The sequence below is a fragment of the Rutilus rutilus genome (assembly GCF_951802725.1).
Source record: "Rutilus rutilus genome assembly, chromosome: 13".
Taxonomy (NCBI): Eukaryota; Metazoa; Chordata; class Actinopteri; order Cypriniformes; family Leuciscidae; genus Rutilus; species Rutilus rutilus.
The window spans coordinates 6,382,977-6,401,366 of NC_140218.1; the positions used below are offsets into that span (position 1 = coordinate 6,382,977).

General features: G+C 38.2%; 2 protein-coding genes across 4 annotated transcripts in view; both read left to right on the forward strand.

Annotated features, from left to right (window-relative positions):
- The window catches only part of LOC311302623 (E3 ubiquitin-protein ligase TRIM21-like), a 183,590-nt gene that overhangs the window by 161,845 nt on the left and 3,355 nt on the right, over positions 1 to 18,390 (forward strand). Inside the window, exons 5-6 of the mRNA XM_084428621.1 lie at positions 12,375 to 12,485; positions 12,562 to 12,700. Of these exons, the coding sequence (XP_084284747.1) occupies positions 12,375 to 12,485; positions 12,562 to 12,700 (250 nt within the window). The remainder of the gene's footprint in view (positions 1 to 12,374; positions 12,486 to 12,561; positions 12,701 to 18,390) is intronic.
- LOC311302619 (E3 ubiquitin-protein ligase TRIM39-like) overlaps positions 1 to 18,390 on the forward strand; it is a gene marked incomplete at its 5' end in the record, with an annotated part of 106,825 nt that overhangs the window by 28,772 nt on the left and 59,663 nt on the right. Inside the window, 2 exons of one of the 3 annotated variants that reach the window (XM_084428613.1) lie at positions 8,654 to 8,972; positions 9,442 to 9,992. In XM_084428613.1, the coding sequence (XP_084284739.1) occupies positions 9,444 to 9,992 (549 nt within the window). Of the gene's footprint in view, positions 1 to 8,653; positions 8,973 to 9,441; positions 9,993 to 18,390 lie in introns of those variants that run through there. The other 2 variants (XM_084428612.1, XM_084428614.1) reach the window with 2 other exon arrangements.

Genomic DNA, 18,390 nt, shown 5'->3' on the forward strand with positions numbered 1-18,390 from the left:
GGCAGATCCTCTGAGCGCTGCTGATGACGCGATGAAGTGACGCTCGAGTCATCAAGGATTCCAATGTATAAAAAAAGCTTTCATTCGATCCCTCCGTCCTCGCGTCTTTTCCTTGCAGCCTTTCCTCGCATCCTACAGGGGGCGGAGCTGAGACGCGAGGAAAGGAAGCGAGGAGAGGAAACGAGGATGCACAAATAAGAATTGAGAAGCACCCCTGGAGCCGGTAGATCTACGCCCAAAGCAGTTTTACGCCCCAGGCAGTTTTACGCCCCTGCTGTTCCTGATGCGTCCAGTAGGAGCTAGGAGACTGTACAGAGACACGAATTGAGGTATATTAAATAATCCACTAAAGTATTGTTGTTTAGCAATGATGCAACATTTATTATTTATAAACGATTAGCTTGATAGAGCTAGGTAGACATCAATTCATTTCTATATATCAATCTGGATGGGTCTATAATTTATTTCGAGAGACAAAAAGTTCTGGACGGTCAGGTTGATGTTCTGTCTGGCTTAAATTTATAAGTTATATCTTACCACGGTTAAGTTTAGCTGCCCCTAGTCTTCTCTACTCACTTTCAAAATTAATTTTCTTTTGTTGCCTGTCTTTATCTTGCCTCTTCTGGTAAGACTCTTTTACTCCTTTCTGGTTTGAGTTGTTTCTTATAAAATTAGATGATCTAACTATCTAATTTATATCTAAATATAAATTTTTCTTAAAATAGTTTACTGATCTGGATTAAAATGTAGGCTGTGTGCACTTAATGTGGGATTTATCATACTCTGTCTTTGCCAAGTAACTTGCATGATGCATCCCATAAAGGTGTGTGTTTGCTTTAGCTATGGAAATCAATCTCTCTCTCTCTCTCTCTCAACTTTTATAAACTATAAACACCCATCTCTTTTTTTAACTGCATTCCAAACCAATAGCTTCTCTAGTAAATAATGACTTACAGAGACATACAAGGACATGTTTTTTATGTCATTTTCAATTTTCTCTACACAGTCCATCATCAGTGGCCAAAAGAAAAGTGTCTTGACACTTTTTCAAACAAGTGCCTGTGCTGTTGTACTTTGAAGATCAGGAGCAAATTGATGCAATCCACACTCACCTGACATAAATTCTGGGCAGCGCACACACACACACACACACACACACACTGTGACTAGATCAAATTCACCATGGATGTCCTTTTTGCATTTTTTTAAAGTTTTTATTTTATTTTTTATGAAATACCCACAGATATGAAACTCAAATTAAAAAGGCAGTTTGTGTTCTCGTAACACTTTCTTTTATGTGGTCTGTGACTCTTAGGGGGTCTACAGTGATTCTGCAGGGTCTCCAATAAGTATTATAGTTTATCTCAGTTGCTTTGGTGCATTTCTCAGATCACACCTGAAATCACATCATCTTGCACTTGTGCACATCATAAAAGCAATTTCTCATTTTATACAAATTGCAAATGCTTTGGTACATTCCTGCAATTGATAATGTACAACTGTCTGCTGTTTCTACATTATCAACTCTTTATGTCATGTTGATCAAAATATAGGCCTATTATACTAGTTCCTTGCATAAGTCATTAAATGCAAAATGGTTGACTATAGTTGTCATAAACTGTTAAGCATGTTTTCAATACATTTCTATTACACTTTATTTTGTAAATGTGTCCTGAATTGATGAATTGCAGAGGTGTATTTAGAATTTCACTAATGAAGGAAATAATGAATTGATATAATGAATAATGATGAAATGTACCAAAGCAACTGTGATAAAAAAAAAAATTAAGGATTCAGGAATTTTATACAAAATTGAACAGTGAGTCCTGCTGCTTGTGAATTTGACAAGATCAAATTCACCATGGATGTCCTTTTTACATTTTTTTTTATGTTTAATTATTTATTTATTTTTATCAGTGAGCAGAAGCACTTTGACAGGAGGATAGAAAAACAGTTAAAGAAGAGTGGCAAGCCATAGGGGAGTCATCTACAGGAGTCATCATAATTCATAAATGGTGTTGATAAATAATGTTTTTGTGAACAACAATATAGTCTATTTCTTCTAAATGGCCCTTGGAATTCTAGAAAAGGGATAAATTGTGTTTGTCTTCATAAAATGCTATGTAGGACACTGTTTTGTAGCTGTATGATGACTAAGTGAATAGTACAGCAGATATTTAATCGAGGATCCATATGATTACACGGTGCTGTATGTCTAATGGGCTAAATATGTTTAATATCTAATTGTAACTTTATATAAATTCACAACAACATATTTCACTCAGTCTCCTGTATAAAAACATACAGTGAATATTCTATTATTAATTATTCTATTTATTATTATTATTCAATATTAATATATTCAATTTTCAATGAATCATTATACAGTAGGTCATATATAACTATTCTACAGTAGGTCATATATCATTACTTGTCATCTGATCCAACTATGTGTGTTATGTATAGGCTGAGTGAAGCCCAACCTAATATCTACAGATATTTTAATCCATAGTGCAGATTTATACTAAAACGTTTAATATTTAAATTAACAAAAACCACAAATTCGGGCAAAATCTATGAACGGGACGGTTATTAATGTGTAAGTTTTGAGCGTCGATTTAATGGTGTTATTTCGCAGTATATCCCCCTACTGGACGCATCAGGAACAGCAGGGGCGTAAAACTGCTAGGGGCGTAGATCTACCGGCTCCAGGTCTGCAGCCTCCCCATATAGGACCCCTCTCAGCTCTCTCTTACTGTGTAATGAATGACAGCGCGCGCTCCTCAGCCGCTCCAGCAACGGACGCAACCAGGAAAAACTATCGGTATGTATTTTTGCCGATAACGATAGTTCCACCAATCAACTATCGGTGCCGATTAATCGGCAAAACCGATGAATCGGTCGACCTCTACTCCCAACACTATTGGTCTAGAGTCCTGTCAATCTGACAATTGCTATATGCCACTGGATCAGAGAACAGTCAATTACTGTCTGACTGTTGCATGTAAAGTTTACGTTTGGAGCGCTCAACAACACCATTAGATCACAGAGCTCGGTCAATGCTTTGGCAAGGTAAAGCTTTGTTTTAACCACACAATAAAGCTAAATTCAAAGGCCAATTAAAAAAAAAACAGGTACAGTAAAAAGTGCACAAATCCTTATTTGGTTAGAGCAGTATTTGTGGTAGTCAAGAAATCACGCTGTGAAACGGGCAGATAGCGTAATATTGCTCAGCGTGTATTTTAGAAGCAAAATATATCTGCACATTTCATGAATTAAGTGTGCCGTTATATTTGGACTCTATAAAGCATTCATCTCTTCCTTGCACCTCCAAAAGGTGTGCGTTTCTGTGATTTGTAATTGTCCCATATAAAACTTTAACGGCCATGGTGTAATAAAATGTGCTAATTCACAACATTAATACATCCTTTATTAAACCGCTTTGTCGAAGTTAACGCATCTTTATGGATGGTGTCGAAATGCTGACTCGATTCATTCGTTCTAATAGCGATAATGCAAGCAGTGTCATACAGAGGGCATAGTGTCGCGTTATTTAAAGGGGAAGTTAATTCAAGCGGTCCTGAAATGAATACCAGAAATACTAATGTTGCTTTTTAAGATTTGATTGGAGGGTGCCAATAAGGATTTCGCCTAGAGCGTCAAAATGGCCAGAAACGGCACTGAGCGGAGCATGAGTGTCTGAATCCCGACACAGAACCGAAGCCAGACTAGACTAAGTGCCGGGAACCAAACACCACGCTCTGCACATGAAACAAGGCACACAGACAAGAGAGCGCACGGCTCGAACACACTTGAAATCGGACACTCAGACAAAGAAAATAAAAGAACGTCAGGGCTCTGTCACAAAACCAAGAAATAAACTAGACAGAACGACCACAGCACACCGACCCAAACGTCAACACACTCCATGGGCCCTATCTTGCACAATGGTCAGGGCGGGCTTTATACGATGATGGACAGATGATCAACAGTAACGTAATCATCCACGTCACCAAAGAGCGCTTGGGTTGCATTCATTTACAACAAAGATGGCTGCCGCTGGAGAATTGAGATGTGTAGATTCCTCCATCGCATCGCATACAGCGCATTCATTTTAAAAGAGGAACAGAGAACCGCGATCAAGGCATTTGTCGAAAGGAAAGATGAATGAAGAACATACGTCACTCACTCCGTTGCTCTGATTGGTTGTAGGTCTATCCAATTGAGTGCAGGTCTATCCAATTGAGTGCAGAGGCATTTTCTTTCCCGGTTCGGTTGAAACGCCCCTTAATCACAGCCCAATGGAGCAAATCACTCATATTCTGACTAGAGTCTGATTATGACGACATCAGGCTATGAGTTTTCATGTGTCATGGAAACTTTCCATATACATATTATTTATTTACTGTACAACCTGTATATTCTGTCCCACAACCCGAACAGCAACCCTCACAGAAAAACAAAAACAAAACATAAATATGTATGATTTATGTGCCGTTTTCCTCATGGAGACCAAAAAAATGTCCATAAAACCAGAGTTTGCTCAAACTAATCTCAAAAATAGCCACTGAAACCGGCTTTCTGCAACAGGCCTCTGGGGTTTATGTGGAATAAGGTCCTTGGTTATTGTTTTGTTAATAAAAGTTTTATTAAACTTGTGTCTTCCTTGTGCTGATAACACATTATTAGGCTCTACAATTTATTCATATCTCACACATATCTCATATCTCAAGTGAGCACTGCAAATCATCTCACATCTTCTCTGGGAAGTTCTAGATTTTGTAAAGAAACTCATATGTAGGCATCATTTATATTTGTCTGTATCTATTAATTGTAATTTTGAAATGTGAGAGATGGCAGAAGGCAGTAGATGTGGCTTGAGTTAGGCAGAATAACACTGAGAAAAATCTGACAAATGATCATGTCCTTTTACGTGCTGTGTCTATAACACTAGATAACACTAATTATGAGTTGTTAAATGTCTGCGCTTCATAACACAGAGTCAGTTCCCTTGCAGAACTGCTGTAGCTTAAAATATTATCACAAATAAAAAGTGCACACGTTAAAAGGGAACTGAGAACTTTTGAAGCTACAATAAAAAAAATCACACTTTTTAGCTTTTTTTTAATTGTTGTCTTTGACTCAAGTGAAACCATCTTTCTTGTTACAGGTTCTGAAATTACAAATGTAAAATATTATGAAAAAGTAACAAAATGAATAAACATACCTGCATTAATAAAATTATCATCATCCTCATCGCTCTGTTCTTCCTCAGCTGTGGTTTGTCTCCTCATCCTCATCATCTTCAGTGGCGTCTGCCGTTCTCCAGCGAAGGGGGTCGCACACCGAACGCGCAGCTCAGCGCCGCGTTTTTTAAATTCGAACACATTATTCTCTATGAGAGTACACGCCTTTCGGCGTCTGTCCGCGGCGCCCAGCAACGGCTCAGGACCGTGTTCAAAATCCTGCCGCGCCACAGAGCGCCATTTAAATAGTTTTATATTAAATTTAAATTTACATTTATGTGTCTCAAATCGTAGTTAATGTATATATGGACTTAACCCTGTGCTGCAATATACATTTAGTTTTATATTTATTTACAGAAATCAGAAAATTGCTGATGTTATCGGATTTTCAGGTGACAGTTGCCCTAGACGTGGCGTGGCGCGGCGCTGAGCTGCGCGTCCGGTGTGTGACCCCCAGAGACTGTGCAGGTTTGAATAACTCTGTGCATTATTTTAAAGAATAATAAACTGTCATATCAGGATATTTGAATTGTGAGAATCGAATCAATGAATCAATTTGATTAGTTCATTCGTCAGCAGAAAGAAAGAAAAACGGGGGAAAGACAAACAAACAGAGTTTCAGGTAATGCGGGTATTTAAGGATGAAGTGAATCTTTATCATGTACAAACCTCTCGATCCCTTCAGTTTCTGGTTTCTCTCCATCATCTTTACCTCCAGTGACGCCTTCTCTTTCTTCAGCCGACAGATTTCTGTGATGAAACTATCAATATCCAGCATGGACAGACATATTTTATCTCCACTTTATATTTTAAACATGCTATTCTCAAACTTGTACTGGTTTCTTCTGAATCCGCGAGCACTGTGTGAACTCCTTCCAAGTGAGCTTCTGCTGCTGCTTCGTTTCTTCTTCTTCTTCTTCTCTAAAATTAATGGCGGGTCGCAACCAACTTTTTCAGGTGCATACCGCCACCTACTGTACCGGAGTGTGTAATTCAAGGTTTTAGTATTTCAGGTTATAAATTTAATGCACCCATAAAAAAAATAAATAAAAAAAAACCCACAAAACAACCTTTTTAAACCTATATGTTATGGTCTAATCCTGTAGATTTGAGAAAGTTAAAAAGAGCTTTGCAACACTCCCATGTTTCCTCACTCATCCCCAGTATCCCTTCTAAATTCCATCCCCGTCCTAATTCACATATCTTATCACGTAAGATGTTCCTCTCAAAATCATATTTACTACACTTCATGATGACATGCACAACATTTTCAGGAACATTACATACCTCACATTTATCAGACACACATTTAGCCATTAAATACAGTGTTGATTTTAACCCAGTATGTCCAAACCTTAATCTTGAAAAAATCACTTCATCTCTTCTACATTTCCCTTTGAAACCCTTCACCTTAATAGATTTCTGAATGCTGTAATAGTGTCTCCCTTTAGTGTCTGTGTCCCACTTCTTCTGCCATTCGTCACTCACTGCTTTCCTAATTAATGATTTAGCCTCTCCTTTTCCAAAGGGAACTTTCATTATTTCATCATCTTTTAATTTTAATGCTGCCTTTGCAATCTCATCTGCTTTTTCATTTCCCTCAACACCAACATGAGCCGGGACCCAAACAAATTGTACATCACCTCCAGTTCTTTGTATTCTCAGCATTATTGTATATATTTCAATCAATAAATCATCTCTTAAGGTCTTTTTGGAATTCAAACTAAACAGGGCAGCAGTGGAGTCTGAACAAATGACAACTCTCTCTGGCCTCACCTCTTCTATCCACTGTAAACCTAAAATAATAGCAACCATTTCTGCTGTATATACAGATAATTTATCATTAATTCTTTTACAAATACCTACATCAAACTCAGGTATGTATACTCCTGATCCTACATGTTCATTCCCTGGATCTTTTGATCCGTCAGTAAATATTAACATATAATTATAATAATTCCTCGTCACATAATCTCGAACCAAATATCCTATATTATTCACATTACTTTCATTCCATTCTTTCTTCTTCTCTAGAAGTTTCAGGTCCACATTGGGCACAGGAAATATCCACGGAGGAACATTACCCCATACAGTAGTTGGTCCATATTCTATGCTATTTAATCCATATTCTTCTGCTACTGTATTAATATTCCAACCAAATCCTTTACCTTTCAGATGTTGTGTATATTCCCAACAATCACACAGAACATTTGTTGCAGGTTGTTCCTCTCCAGATCCTTGTAACTTGATCCAATATGCTAAAGACAGCTTAGATCGTCTTAAATATAATGGCAATTCATCAGCTTCTACCAGCAGTGCATTAGTAGGGGTTGTTTTCACTGCACCTATACTGAGTCTTAGAGCTCTAAACTGTATTCTGTCTAATTTTCTTAAAATACTCTTAGCTGCTGCTCCATATACCATACACCCATAATCAATACATGATCGTATTAAGGCCCTATAAATATCTAGTAGTGATTGTTTATCAGCTCCCCATTGATAACCAGAAACTGACCTCATGAGATTTAGTACCTTTTTACATTTTGTTTCAACCTGTTTAATATGATTCTTCCATATACATTTCTCATCAAACCACAATCCTAAATACTTGAACTCTTTCACTCTTTCCATATTTTGTCCATACAATTTAAACTGTATATTATTAATCCTTCTCTTTCTGGTAAATAACATATAACATGACTTTGCAACTGACATCTTAAATCCCCAATCATATGACCATCTTTCAACTTTTAATATAGCATTCTGTATGCTATTAGTCACATGTTTAATGTTTTTCCCTCTTTTCCATATAGCCCCATCATCTGCATAAAGTGATGACCCAATATCTGCTTCGTTTCATTTACCGTGGATATTAAACTACTACACAGTGCATTAGCGCCACCTATTGGCAGTTTATGGACCAGAAAACACCCTTAATCTCTGGAGGTATCAGAGCTCTCAGTCATCGTTTTCAGCTCCAGAATCCACACTGAGCCAGAGCAAAAGCACTGCACACTATAGCGACTGTAAGCATATTTGAAATATGTTTATAGATATATGTTTAACTTTTATCCTCCTGTGAGCTCTTTCTTTAGTGGTTTTACCAGCGGGAAAAATCTGATTTCCCTCAGACTGACCAACAAAATAACAGTTGAAATTTAAATGTCTTAGATTCGCGCTTCAGGATCGTGACGTGTGTGTGCACTCGTACAGTGGCCAGACAACGGTCAGCATTTGATCTCTATGGGCTATGTGCACATTGATTTTACAAACAACTACCAATCTTTTTTTCTTTTTTTTTTTACCATGCCTTCATAATTTATTTTTAGCTACTAGAAAGCCTTTATATGTTTTATTGTTTTACCGATTTAGGAAATCAAGGCAAATTGCACTGAATCATGTTTAGTGTGTGCTGAAACAAACTTAAATTGTATAAACTGTGATAACTTGATATTTGCCACTGCTCTCTTCAAAAATTAAGGAACTAAACAAACCTACACATATTCTACAAGTTTCTTACACTGTTTACTCACTTTTTAGTAACAGTTTCATGTTTATGATTATGGGCGGAGCTACAGTATATGACATCACTGCATGTGTGTAAAGACTTCCGTGAAAGTGAAACTGAACAGATGAACTGGAAGCTTCTTCAAACAACACTTCTTTTCCGAAACCCTGAAATGAACGATCAAATCTGATATCCATTCACAGGTAAGCGATGGAAATGTAAGTTCACTAGTTTAATAGCATGATGCAGTACAAGAACGTTTGTAAAATTAAAGTCTGTGTTCATGCAACATATATCAGAATCAGGAAGTATTTGAACTGCAGACAGACAAAGTTCAATGAAAACCATAACTCTAACAGAAATGACTCTTGGTGGTTACAGATTTTTATTAAGTTATTTGCTTGAAAAATTACAGTTCCACTCATTTTTTTTCTTTCTTTTTTTTTATAAATCTCATGATTGTATTAAAATGTTGTTGTGAAAACCTGTTACATTTGCTGTACTGTGACTCCTAGTTTCTGTTTAGTTTCTGTATTTAGTTTCTTCAGATTTTTTCTACAGGTATTTAACATGCAACATCCATAGCCTAATTTACTCATTACATATAATTATCAAAATTGCTCTCTTCAGGAATGTAGAATATATATTGACATTACTTATCTTATTACTACTTACTTATCTTTTTAGCCATGGCATCCTCCAGTGGTCCAGCACTAAATGAGGAGCTCCAGTGCTCCATCTGTCTGGAAGTGTTCACTGATCCAGTCACCACTCCATGTGGACACAACTTCTGCAGAACCTGCCTGAGCGAGTGCTGGACGAACACACAGACCTGCTTCTGTCCACTCTGTAATGAAAAATTCAGCAGAAGACCTGATCTCAAGATTAATACAACACTCGGAAAGCTTGTGCAACACTTTAAGAAGCTTAATCAAGAAACTGAGGTGTTCTGTGACTTCTGTGAGGAAGGAAAGCAGAAAGCAGTGAAGACCTGCCTGACGTGTCCAAGCTCTTACTGTGAGACTCATCTGGAGCCTCATCTCAGAGTCCCACGTCTAAAGAAACACACACTGATCAACGCTGTGGAAAATCTGGAGGATTATATATGCCAGAAACACGAGAGACCTCTGGAGCTGTTCTGTAGAGATGACCAGATGCGTGTTTGTCTGTCCTGTACTGAAGGAGAACACAGGACTCACAACACTGTTCCTATAGAGGAGGAGAGTCGAGAGAAGAAGGTAAAGAGATACAGACAAAACACATTAAACACACTGTGAATTGCAGCATCCTAAACCAGCTAAAAGTTAATTTTGTACATTTTTGAGAATGCAATATAAGTTACCTTCAAAGCTGACAGACATGGGGCCGGTTTCACAAAGATAGACTTTGACTATGGCTTAAATATACATTTACATTTATTCATTTAGCTGACGCTTTTATCCAAAGCGACTTACAATTGCTATATATGTCAGAGGTCGCACGCCTCTGGAGCAACTAGGGGTTAAGTGTCTTGCTCAGGGACACATTGGTGTCTCACAGTGGATTCGAACCCGGGTCTCTCACACCAAAGGAATGTGTCTTATCCATTGCGCCACACCACCGCCTGTATAGTAGATAGTCAGTAGATATATAGTAGATAGTCAGACTTCAAATCCATCTAAATCAGACCGTTGCACAAAGCACTTAAGACTCTGACTATCTTAAGTAGGACTACACTGCAATGCATTCTGGGTTAAAATAAGACACTTTTCAAAACAAAAAAACATGGCGGATCGAGTAAGCGCATTCAACCACTCAGTGCAGTTTATATGTGTAAATATGTGTTTGTTGGAGGAGTATAACAGTTACAAGGACATTTTACTTGGGAAATTTAGCGGAGAATGTAGTAACAAGAAGAAATGTTTAATTTGGAAAAAGATTGCTACGACAGTTAACAGCGTTAATCCGATTGTTGAGCGGAGTGTTAAAGACGTACAGAAAAGATACAAAAACATGGTACAAGATACCCTGTATACCACCCGTGACACAGAAGCTTTGCTGAGACCCACTGTGTCACCAACAGCATTCAGAAAAGTTCCTGTTGCATAAAATCTCAACGCAGTGCAAACCGGCGGCGCCATTCGGTGTCTGTCCGCGGCGCCCAGCAACGGCTCAGGACCTTGTTCAAAATCCTGCCGCAACACAGAGCGCAATTTAACCTACATTTTTGTCTCATATTTGTCTCAAATCGTCGGTAATGTATACTGACTTCACCCTGTCCTGCAATATACATTTAGTTTTACATTCATTAACAGAAATCAGCTGTGTGGATGAAAACTGCTGATGTTGTCGGATTTTCAGGTGATATTCTCAATTCATTCAGTTAACGGACGCTCTGAGGTAAAGTGAATTCAGACTGCAGACTTTAGTTTGCAACGATTGTATTTAATTGTACAGTACAATCATAACATAGTAAAGACATTATCTTAATTCCATAATGTCCTTAAACATTACAATATTGCTGGCCATAAACTAAGAAAATGCGCGTCCGGTGTGTGATACCTCGAGTTGTCCTAGAAGCTGCGCGGCGCTGAGCTTCTCGTCCGGTGTGCGACCGCCTTTAGACCTAAGTTAGCCTGGGGGTAAGGTGTCTAATTTTTTTGGTCTAAATTAAGTCAGTCTTTATTTTTGTGAAACAGCCTAACTTGCATTAGACTAGTCTATGAGCAAATTTTAGACTTGTCTAACACTATAGACCGCTCTAAAATAGCTTTGTGAAACCGGCCCCTGGCCAAAAAAATGTATTCATGGGGTCAAACATTTATTATTCAAATAAGATTTTATTTTGTCAGAAGATTTAACGCTAAATTCAGTGATAAATGTGTCTGTGTTTTTCTCTGTATGTAGATGATCCAGGACAGAATGAAGAAGATTCAAGAGATCACGCGCTCAGAGCAGAGAAAAGTGAGTGAAAAAAAAAAATTTGAATCATTTGGCTTCTTGCACTTTGAGTCACAACTTATCACAAGCTTTGCGATCTTTCTTCGAGAAGTGTTGCTTGAACTGAATCTTCCTCTTTTTGCAGACTCGCGCCTCCAATGATTGTTTCCTTACTTCGCTCGGACCGTCCACATTTCCAACTGGATGATTATTGGTCTGGGTGTCCTGTTGATAGCAACATTGATCATCTTGCCTAAACAATATACCGTGAGTGAGGGTGAGAGAGTGTGTGTAAGTGCATTGGTTTAGGAGTGAGTGGTTTGGTACTTGCGGTTAAGTGTGTCTTCAGCTGCTTCTTGAACAATGTGATGGAGGTTAAAATAAATAAATAAATAAAGGATTCAAATGGATTTACGGGAAAGAAAAAAGAACAGTAAAAGAAAAAGATTTTTTTGAAAATGTTTGAAAATAATATTTTATTTCAGTCGTATTTATATATCTAATATGTTGAAAATGCAAAACGGGAAAATGCTTCTAGTCTCCTCACAGTCAATGAATTACATAAATCACGTTAAGAAAAGTTTTAAAGTTTGCATTACTGGATATTACTGTAATAAAAAACAAAAGCTGGAAAACCAGCTTAAAACTTAACCAGGTAATTCAGTGTTGAGATCTTCACTGATCTGATCCACTCTATTTAGAGATCTCAGTCTGAGCAGCTGAAGATGATGGAGGAAATCACTGAGCTGAAGAGGAGAAACACTGAGCTGGAGCAGCTCTCACACACTGACGATCATCTACATCTCATACAGGTCTGTCAACATCTGTCTCATCAGTGATAATGTGGAATATAATTAATATTTAATAGTCTTCTCTCTCCTGCTGTAGATGTACTCATCCCTGTACAGCCTTTCACACAGCAAGAACTGGACTGAGATCGATAGCGACTCTGATGTGGACGTGTACGTGCTGAAAATAGCTCTGACTGAACTGAAGAAGCAGCTTATAGAAAAACTCACTCAAACTGGTATGTGAATATCAAATACAGGGTTTTTGTCATTAACTGTTTTTTTTCTAAAGCGTTAACTTGTAAGCTTCTGTGATGTGCTGGTGATCACCACATTATTATAAAATCACTTAAAGTTATATCTTCAACTCAAGAGAACGCAGCGTTGTGGACCAATAACCCTGTATTAATATTGAGATCAATCAGCATTTTCAGGAGAATGTGTGTCTTCATTGAATTAAAAGCTGAGCTAAAATCTATGAATAAAACCCTGGCATATCATTTAGTATGCATAATGTTGGGTACACACCAAAAGATAATCGGGCTGATTTTGGGCCAATTTCCCCCCTTCCGACAATCCTAGCAATGTCCCGATTAGTTATCAGATTATTAATTATCTTATCAGATTTTCCCTTGGTGTGAGGTGTGTTAAGAGTGTCCGAACCTGCTCGGAAGAACGTCGGAGCCGCTCCGATCGCGCATCGTAAATATTCAACATGTTTAATATTTACGATCAGAAATCCTGATGTGTGGGGGGAACCCCGAGGACAAACGCGCGCACGCTCTGGAGATTATCACGTGAAACAAAACAATATCCAATCAGAAAGCGAGATGATGGAAGACACGGTCATTCTCACACACACACACACACACGCTTGCAGGAAGCTGAGTGTTAAGGGTTCAGTGAGGTTCAATAGAGGGATTAAATAACTTTTTCTAAAGAGACAATAAATCCAATAAAGAATAAATAAAGACAATAAAGAATGAATATATTTCTGTATAAAAGGTTATATATAATGGTGGGTACAATGTTTTTTTTTTCACGTGAATTTTCTTTGAAAATCATTCCAAACACTATCATTGCAATTTCTTCCTGCATATCGTCTGCCATGCTTATTCTGAAGTCTCGCGAGATTCCCTGTGTTCACAGTCGAGACTCTGGTTGAAAATCTGTTTGTGTGTGGTGTGCTGTCTTTGTCACATCATGGCACACCACACACTATAGGAGCCAAACGCTTAAATCTAGGATTTTTTGTCCTCATGTTTGTGGTCTATCACATTTTGAAAATCTTATAAGATGTAAAAAATATTTTGGTGTGTACCCAGCATAAGATGTTTAGTAACTGTATTAAGCAGGGTCAGCACAGCATCATCTGTCTCTCTGTCTATCTTATATGTGAACTGGAGTGGATCTAGTAAAGACGCCAAAGTGGAGGTCAAATGACTGGCCTTGTTATTGAGAGCTAGTTATTTGGGGAAATTTTCAGTTTTAGTTTCAGACAATATCTTCTGAATCTATCTATCAAAATGTTATATACAACGTAATGCAATCGATCAATAGTCCAGTTTAAACGAGTGGGACAGTCCATATATTGCTTAAGAGTAGGTAGATATTCAGATAAGTCACAGAAATGAAAGTCTCCAAGAATTAAAACAGGTTGACCTGCAGAGCGAGTGCATCATTGTAGCTCTTCGCTATTCTCTCTCCTGCAGCATCAACGTTCGGTCCGAGTACATTAGTAAATCTGACCATGATCTTGCTGATCTCCCTCGAGAGATAAAATGAGCTAAAGAAATTGTTAAAATCTCTAAGTCCGGTGTGCACACTCCCTCCCGTACACAGTATTGTGTGGCCCAGCTGTTGTTAGCAAACACACACAGCCCTCCAATGGATTTAAATGATCTACGCTCGTCTGTGTCGCTCGTATAGTTGAAAACCCTGTTAGGCACAGGGTTGAATGATGATCTTTGATCCGAGTTTCTGTAGGGCACACGAGGTTCCCTTTCAGTAATTGAGTTTCTGCAAGGCACACGAGGTCGCTCTGTCCGTCTACATTAATCCGGATAGATTTGAAAACTGAGTTTTCGTTTCAAAACTCTCCGTCCACACTAGCATTTTCAAGCATTTTCCAAAAGTTTCTCATCCACACTGAAATGACATAAAACACTAAATTCACATTACAGTGCATGCGTAAACCCTCATAAAAGCTCACTGAGATGATACAGAAAGACATAATCAAGTTTAATCGAATCTTCTCACCATTATATGTTTGGTCTAAAATGCGACTGCTCTCATGTTTTGCCGCAGGACAGCAAATGCGAGTGAATTTTCTGACATCTTTGCAGGACTGTGATATGAAGAGTGTGCAAAGTAACATTTTAGCAACTGTGTGAAAGTGAATAGCACATAACGGGCACAATACCGGTAAAAATATTAATATCTATCGGTTCAATATGCCTCACATGACTAAACTTACGTCATCATTTTCATTTTTTCTGTGGACAAGGCCTGAATTCACAATCATGATCAGCTCTTAGCATAAGTTCATTGCCGAATGCACGTTTGACAGGGTAATCATGGGCAAAGGAAACCTGTATCAGTGTTTCCAGAGTCAGTGTCTCACACCTCCTCTTTTTCCTCTCTTTCACCTCTTCAACAATCTGTCATGCCGCCGGATTGCATAACAATCCTCAAGGTTTACAGATGAAGAGCCGCCAGTAGGGCGTAGTGAATAAGTGACAACAGGTGAGGGCGCTTGTCCAGACACGAATGTGTTAAGGCATAATAAATTAACATAGTAGTGTAAAAAATTAAATGGCAGAATACAAGGTAAAATAATATTTCCAGCAATTGTAATCCACATCAGACAAAAAGAACTGTTCAAAACAAACTTAAGATCTCAAACGAGCAAACAAAACACATGCGGTGAGCAGAGATCCCGTCACTGACACACAACCAGAAGTCTGACTATAAAATAAACTGTCTAAAAGGTTTCCTCACTTCACAAGGACAATATAGACAGCAAACATAACACTTATTTTTACACTGAATAATTATTATTACAGCTTTAATAAAAATACAACTTGACATTTCTGCTTTTAAACCCTCTTTTATGATTATCTCATAGACCTCCATCGTACGTATATTTACTGCAGTAACATTCTGCATTTTGTTTTACAAACTGATGGACAATCAACATTTCCATGATGCTGCCAGTAGAGAGAAAGGGCCTGTCCCAATACCTCCCCTTACCCTAGATTTCTGCCCTAACCCTTGTTTAGGGGTAGGGTGTCCCAATACTCTAAAGAGCAAGGGGGAGTGGTATTCTCCCCTTAAAATCAACCCTCAAAACATAGTGCGGTCCGATGTAGGCTTAAAACGAAGTGGAAAATGAAATTACCCAGGATACCTTGCGGACTCAGCAAGCCGGTAAATTTTTTTAAACAAGATGGCGGACACCGCTGGAAAGGAACAATTGAATTGTAAGTATATTTTCGCAAATAAGCATGTTTAAATTTCTAAATATGTTGGAATATGTTAGTTTGATGCACATCCAATGGACTGTAAAGTTTTGAACACTATTATTAGAAAATATTTCACGAAGCTGACGATGTTCAGATATCTGCCGAGTGCTTCGAGAGAGTCTGCCCATCAAATATACATCTGATCTGTGTAGTTCATTCATTTTATTTTCGATTTTGGCTTCCAAGGATTATAAAAAGAAGATGTGAGGTAAAACTATTAAAAACTAGCCGCGTTCGTCTAACGTTAGTCTTTTTTTTTTTCTTCACAGCGCGCTGTCACTTCTCCCTAACGTTAAACCCAAACAGCACTGAGCACAATCAGTGATTGTTGTAAAATGCAGTGTCTGCTGATTCTAAATTGCGGGAGGTGTTTGATTGTAAAAAAGAGCTATTATAAGCACAATGATCCGCGCAAGAGACGTTGACCCTGTTCCCATGGCGGCGCTCGTTCGGAAACGGACTGCAACTAGACAAGCAAACTATACTTTGGGTTTCATGTGCGCGTCTAAACGATCAAACACAGACAAAAATATGGCTAAATGACCGGTTTGGAGATTGGAGAATGTCTTAAATGGGAGTTAGTTGTGGAATAGTTGGGAGAAAATGATTAGATCTGCATTTGGTCTTAAAGTGGCAGCGTCTAATAAACCTGCTAATGATTACACCTTTAATGTGAATAAAACAACTAAAGGCAAAGAGAAAATTACTCTCAGCTCTTGAATGAATAACTTTAGCTTTAATAAGCATTAATCTATCTATAATAAACTATGCTGTGTTACTTTACATTTGATTACTTTATTAGATTTCTAGCATATTATTATGGATACTTATATCCTGATCATAACTGGGATAGTTATGTGCATGTATTCACACTCATCAGATTGTATTGACCAAAAATCCATTTAGTTCTCTCCTGTTAATTTGCAATTTACTTAGCGGCAACTGGTCTCTTATTTCAGGGACTGTCGAGCAGACCTTTGGCCTCATCAGGTTCTGGACTGAGAATGAGGAGAAGTTTACCAAAAAAAAAATTGCCTCCAAACTGTTATTGGAGTACAATGTACAATTCAATAACTGATAACAATATCAGTGTCTGATAATGTTCTAGCCCCCATGCAGCTACAATGCATTTTGACAGCTATTCTCATATTTGTATGTTTTTTAGGAAAGCAGTGAAAGACCTGGGCCTGGAAGGAAGGATTACAGGAGAGAAGGCAGGCAAGAAGTGGGAGAATCTAAAGAAGCGTTACAAGGTAATTCGATTTTGGAAAATAATCTAATTTCGATTATTTTTACCAATATTGCGATTGCGATTTAATATGCGGTTATTTTTTAAGCTCTTTATCTTTTCTATTATTCAACAAAGACAAGCAATAAATCTTGTAAAATATGGATGGGAATCTTTAGGCACCTCATGAGCCGATCAACTTTTTTTCTTATTAATTCATCTTATTAATAAAACTTAAAATATTTATTTAATTACAAGATTATTAATTATTTCATTTATAGAGCATTTGTAAGGAAAATACCGGCTTAGCCACCCCTTTGTCCACCCCTCTCACAACTGCTGTTTCTGTTTCTCTTTCTCCTTTTCTTTTCTTTTTTTATTGTAGGACCTGAAAACACCAAAGACAGGCTCAGGTACAGAAAGTGGAGAAAAAACGGTATCCAACTGGCGATACTTCGAGGCGATGCATGCCGTTTTGGGGGGGAAGGCCAGCTATTGATCCTCCTGTGATTGTGGCCTCTTTCAAGCCGGCAGAGGACCCCACATTATTGCTAATGGTAAGTTGATAGGAGTAGGAACTATGACATTTTAAAAAATAGCCGATAATTGGTGCAATACTTGCAATACTTGTACCCCCCATTCCCCCCCCCCCAGGCCATTGTCGCACCTGAACACGAACCCCTTGAGGAAGACATCTCTGAGCCTGGATCTACTCTTCATCCCACCACTCCAGCTACTCCGATCTCCTCTACTACTCATCCACCCACCACTCCAGCTACTCCGAGCTCCTCTAAGAGGAAGAGAGGAAATAATCTCATTCTGGAATTTCTTCAAGCAGAATCTGTTAAGGAGCAGGAAAGGCACAAAGAAAACTGAGAGGTTTTTAACCCTCTTTGAAAAACTTGTGGACAAAATGCCCCAACAATAGTTATGTTGTGTTAAAGGAACACTTCGACTTTTTGGGACTTTAGCTTATTCACCATATCCCCCAGAGATGGACGTATCCCCCGCTTCTCGGGTGCTGCGCTAATCACTCCGCCCAAGTAGCAGTGCTTCGCCTTCTGAGAAAATAGTTCCCAGTATTTAAACGTTTAAAAAATGGCTGCGTCTCATATGACCTTGTTATTTGTACACACTGTGACTATACAAATCGCAACATGTAAACAGGAAAATGTTG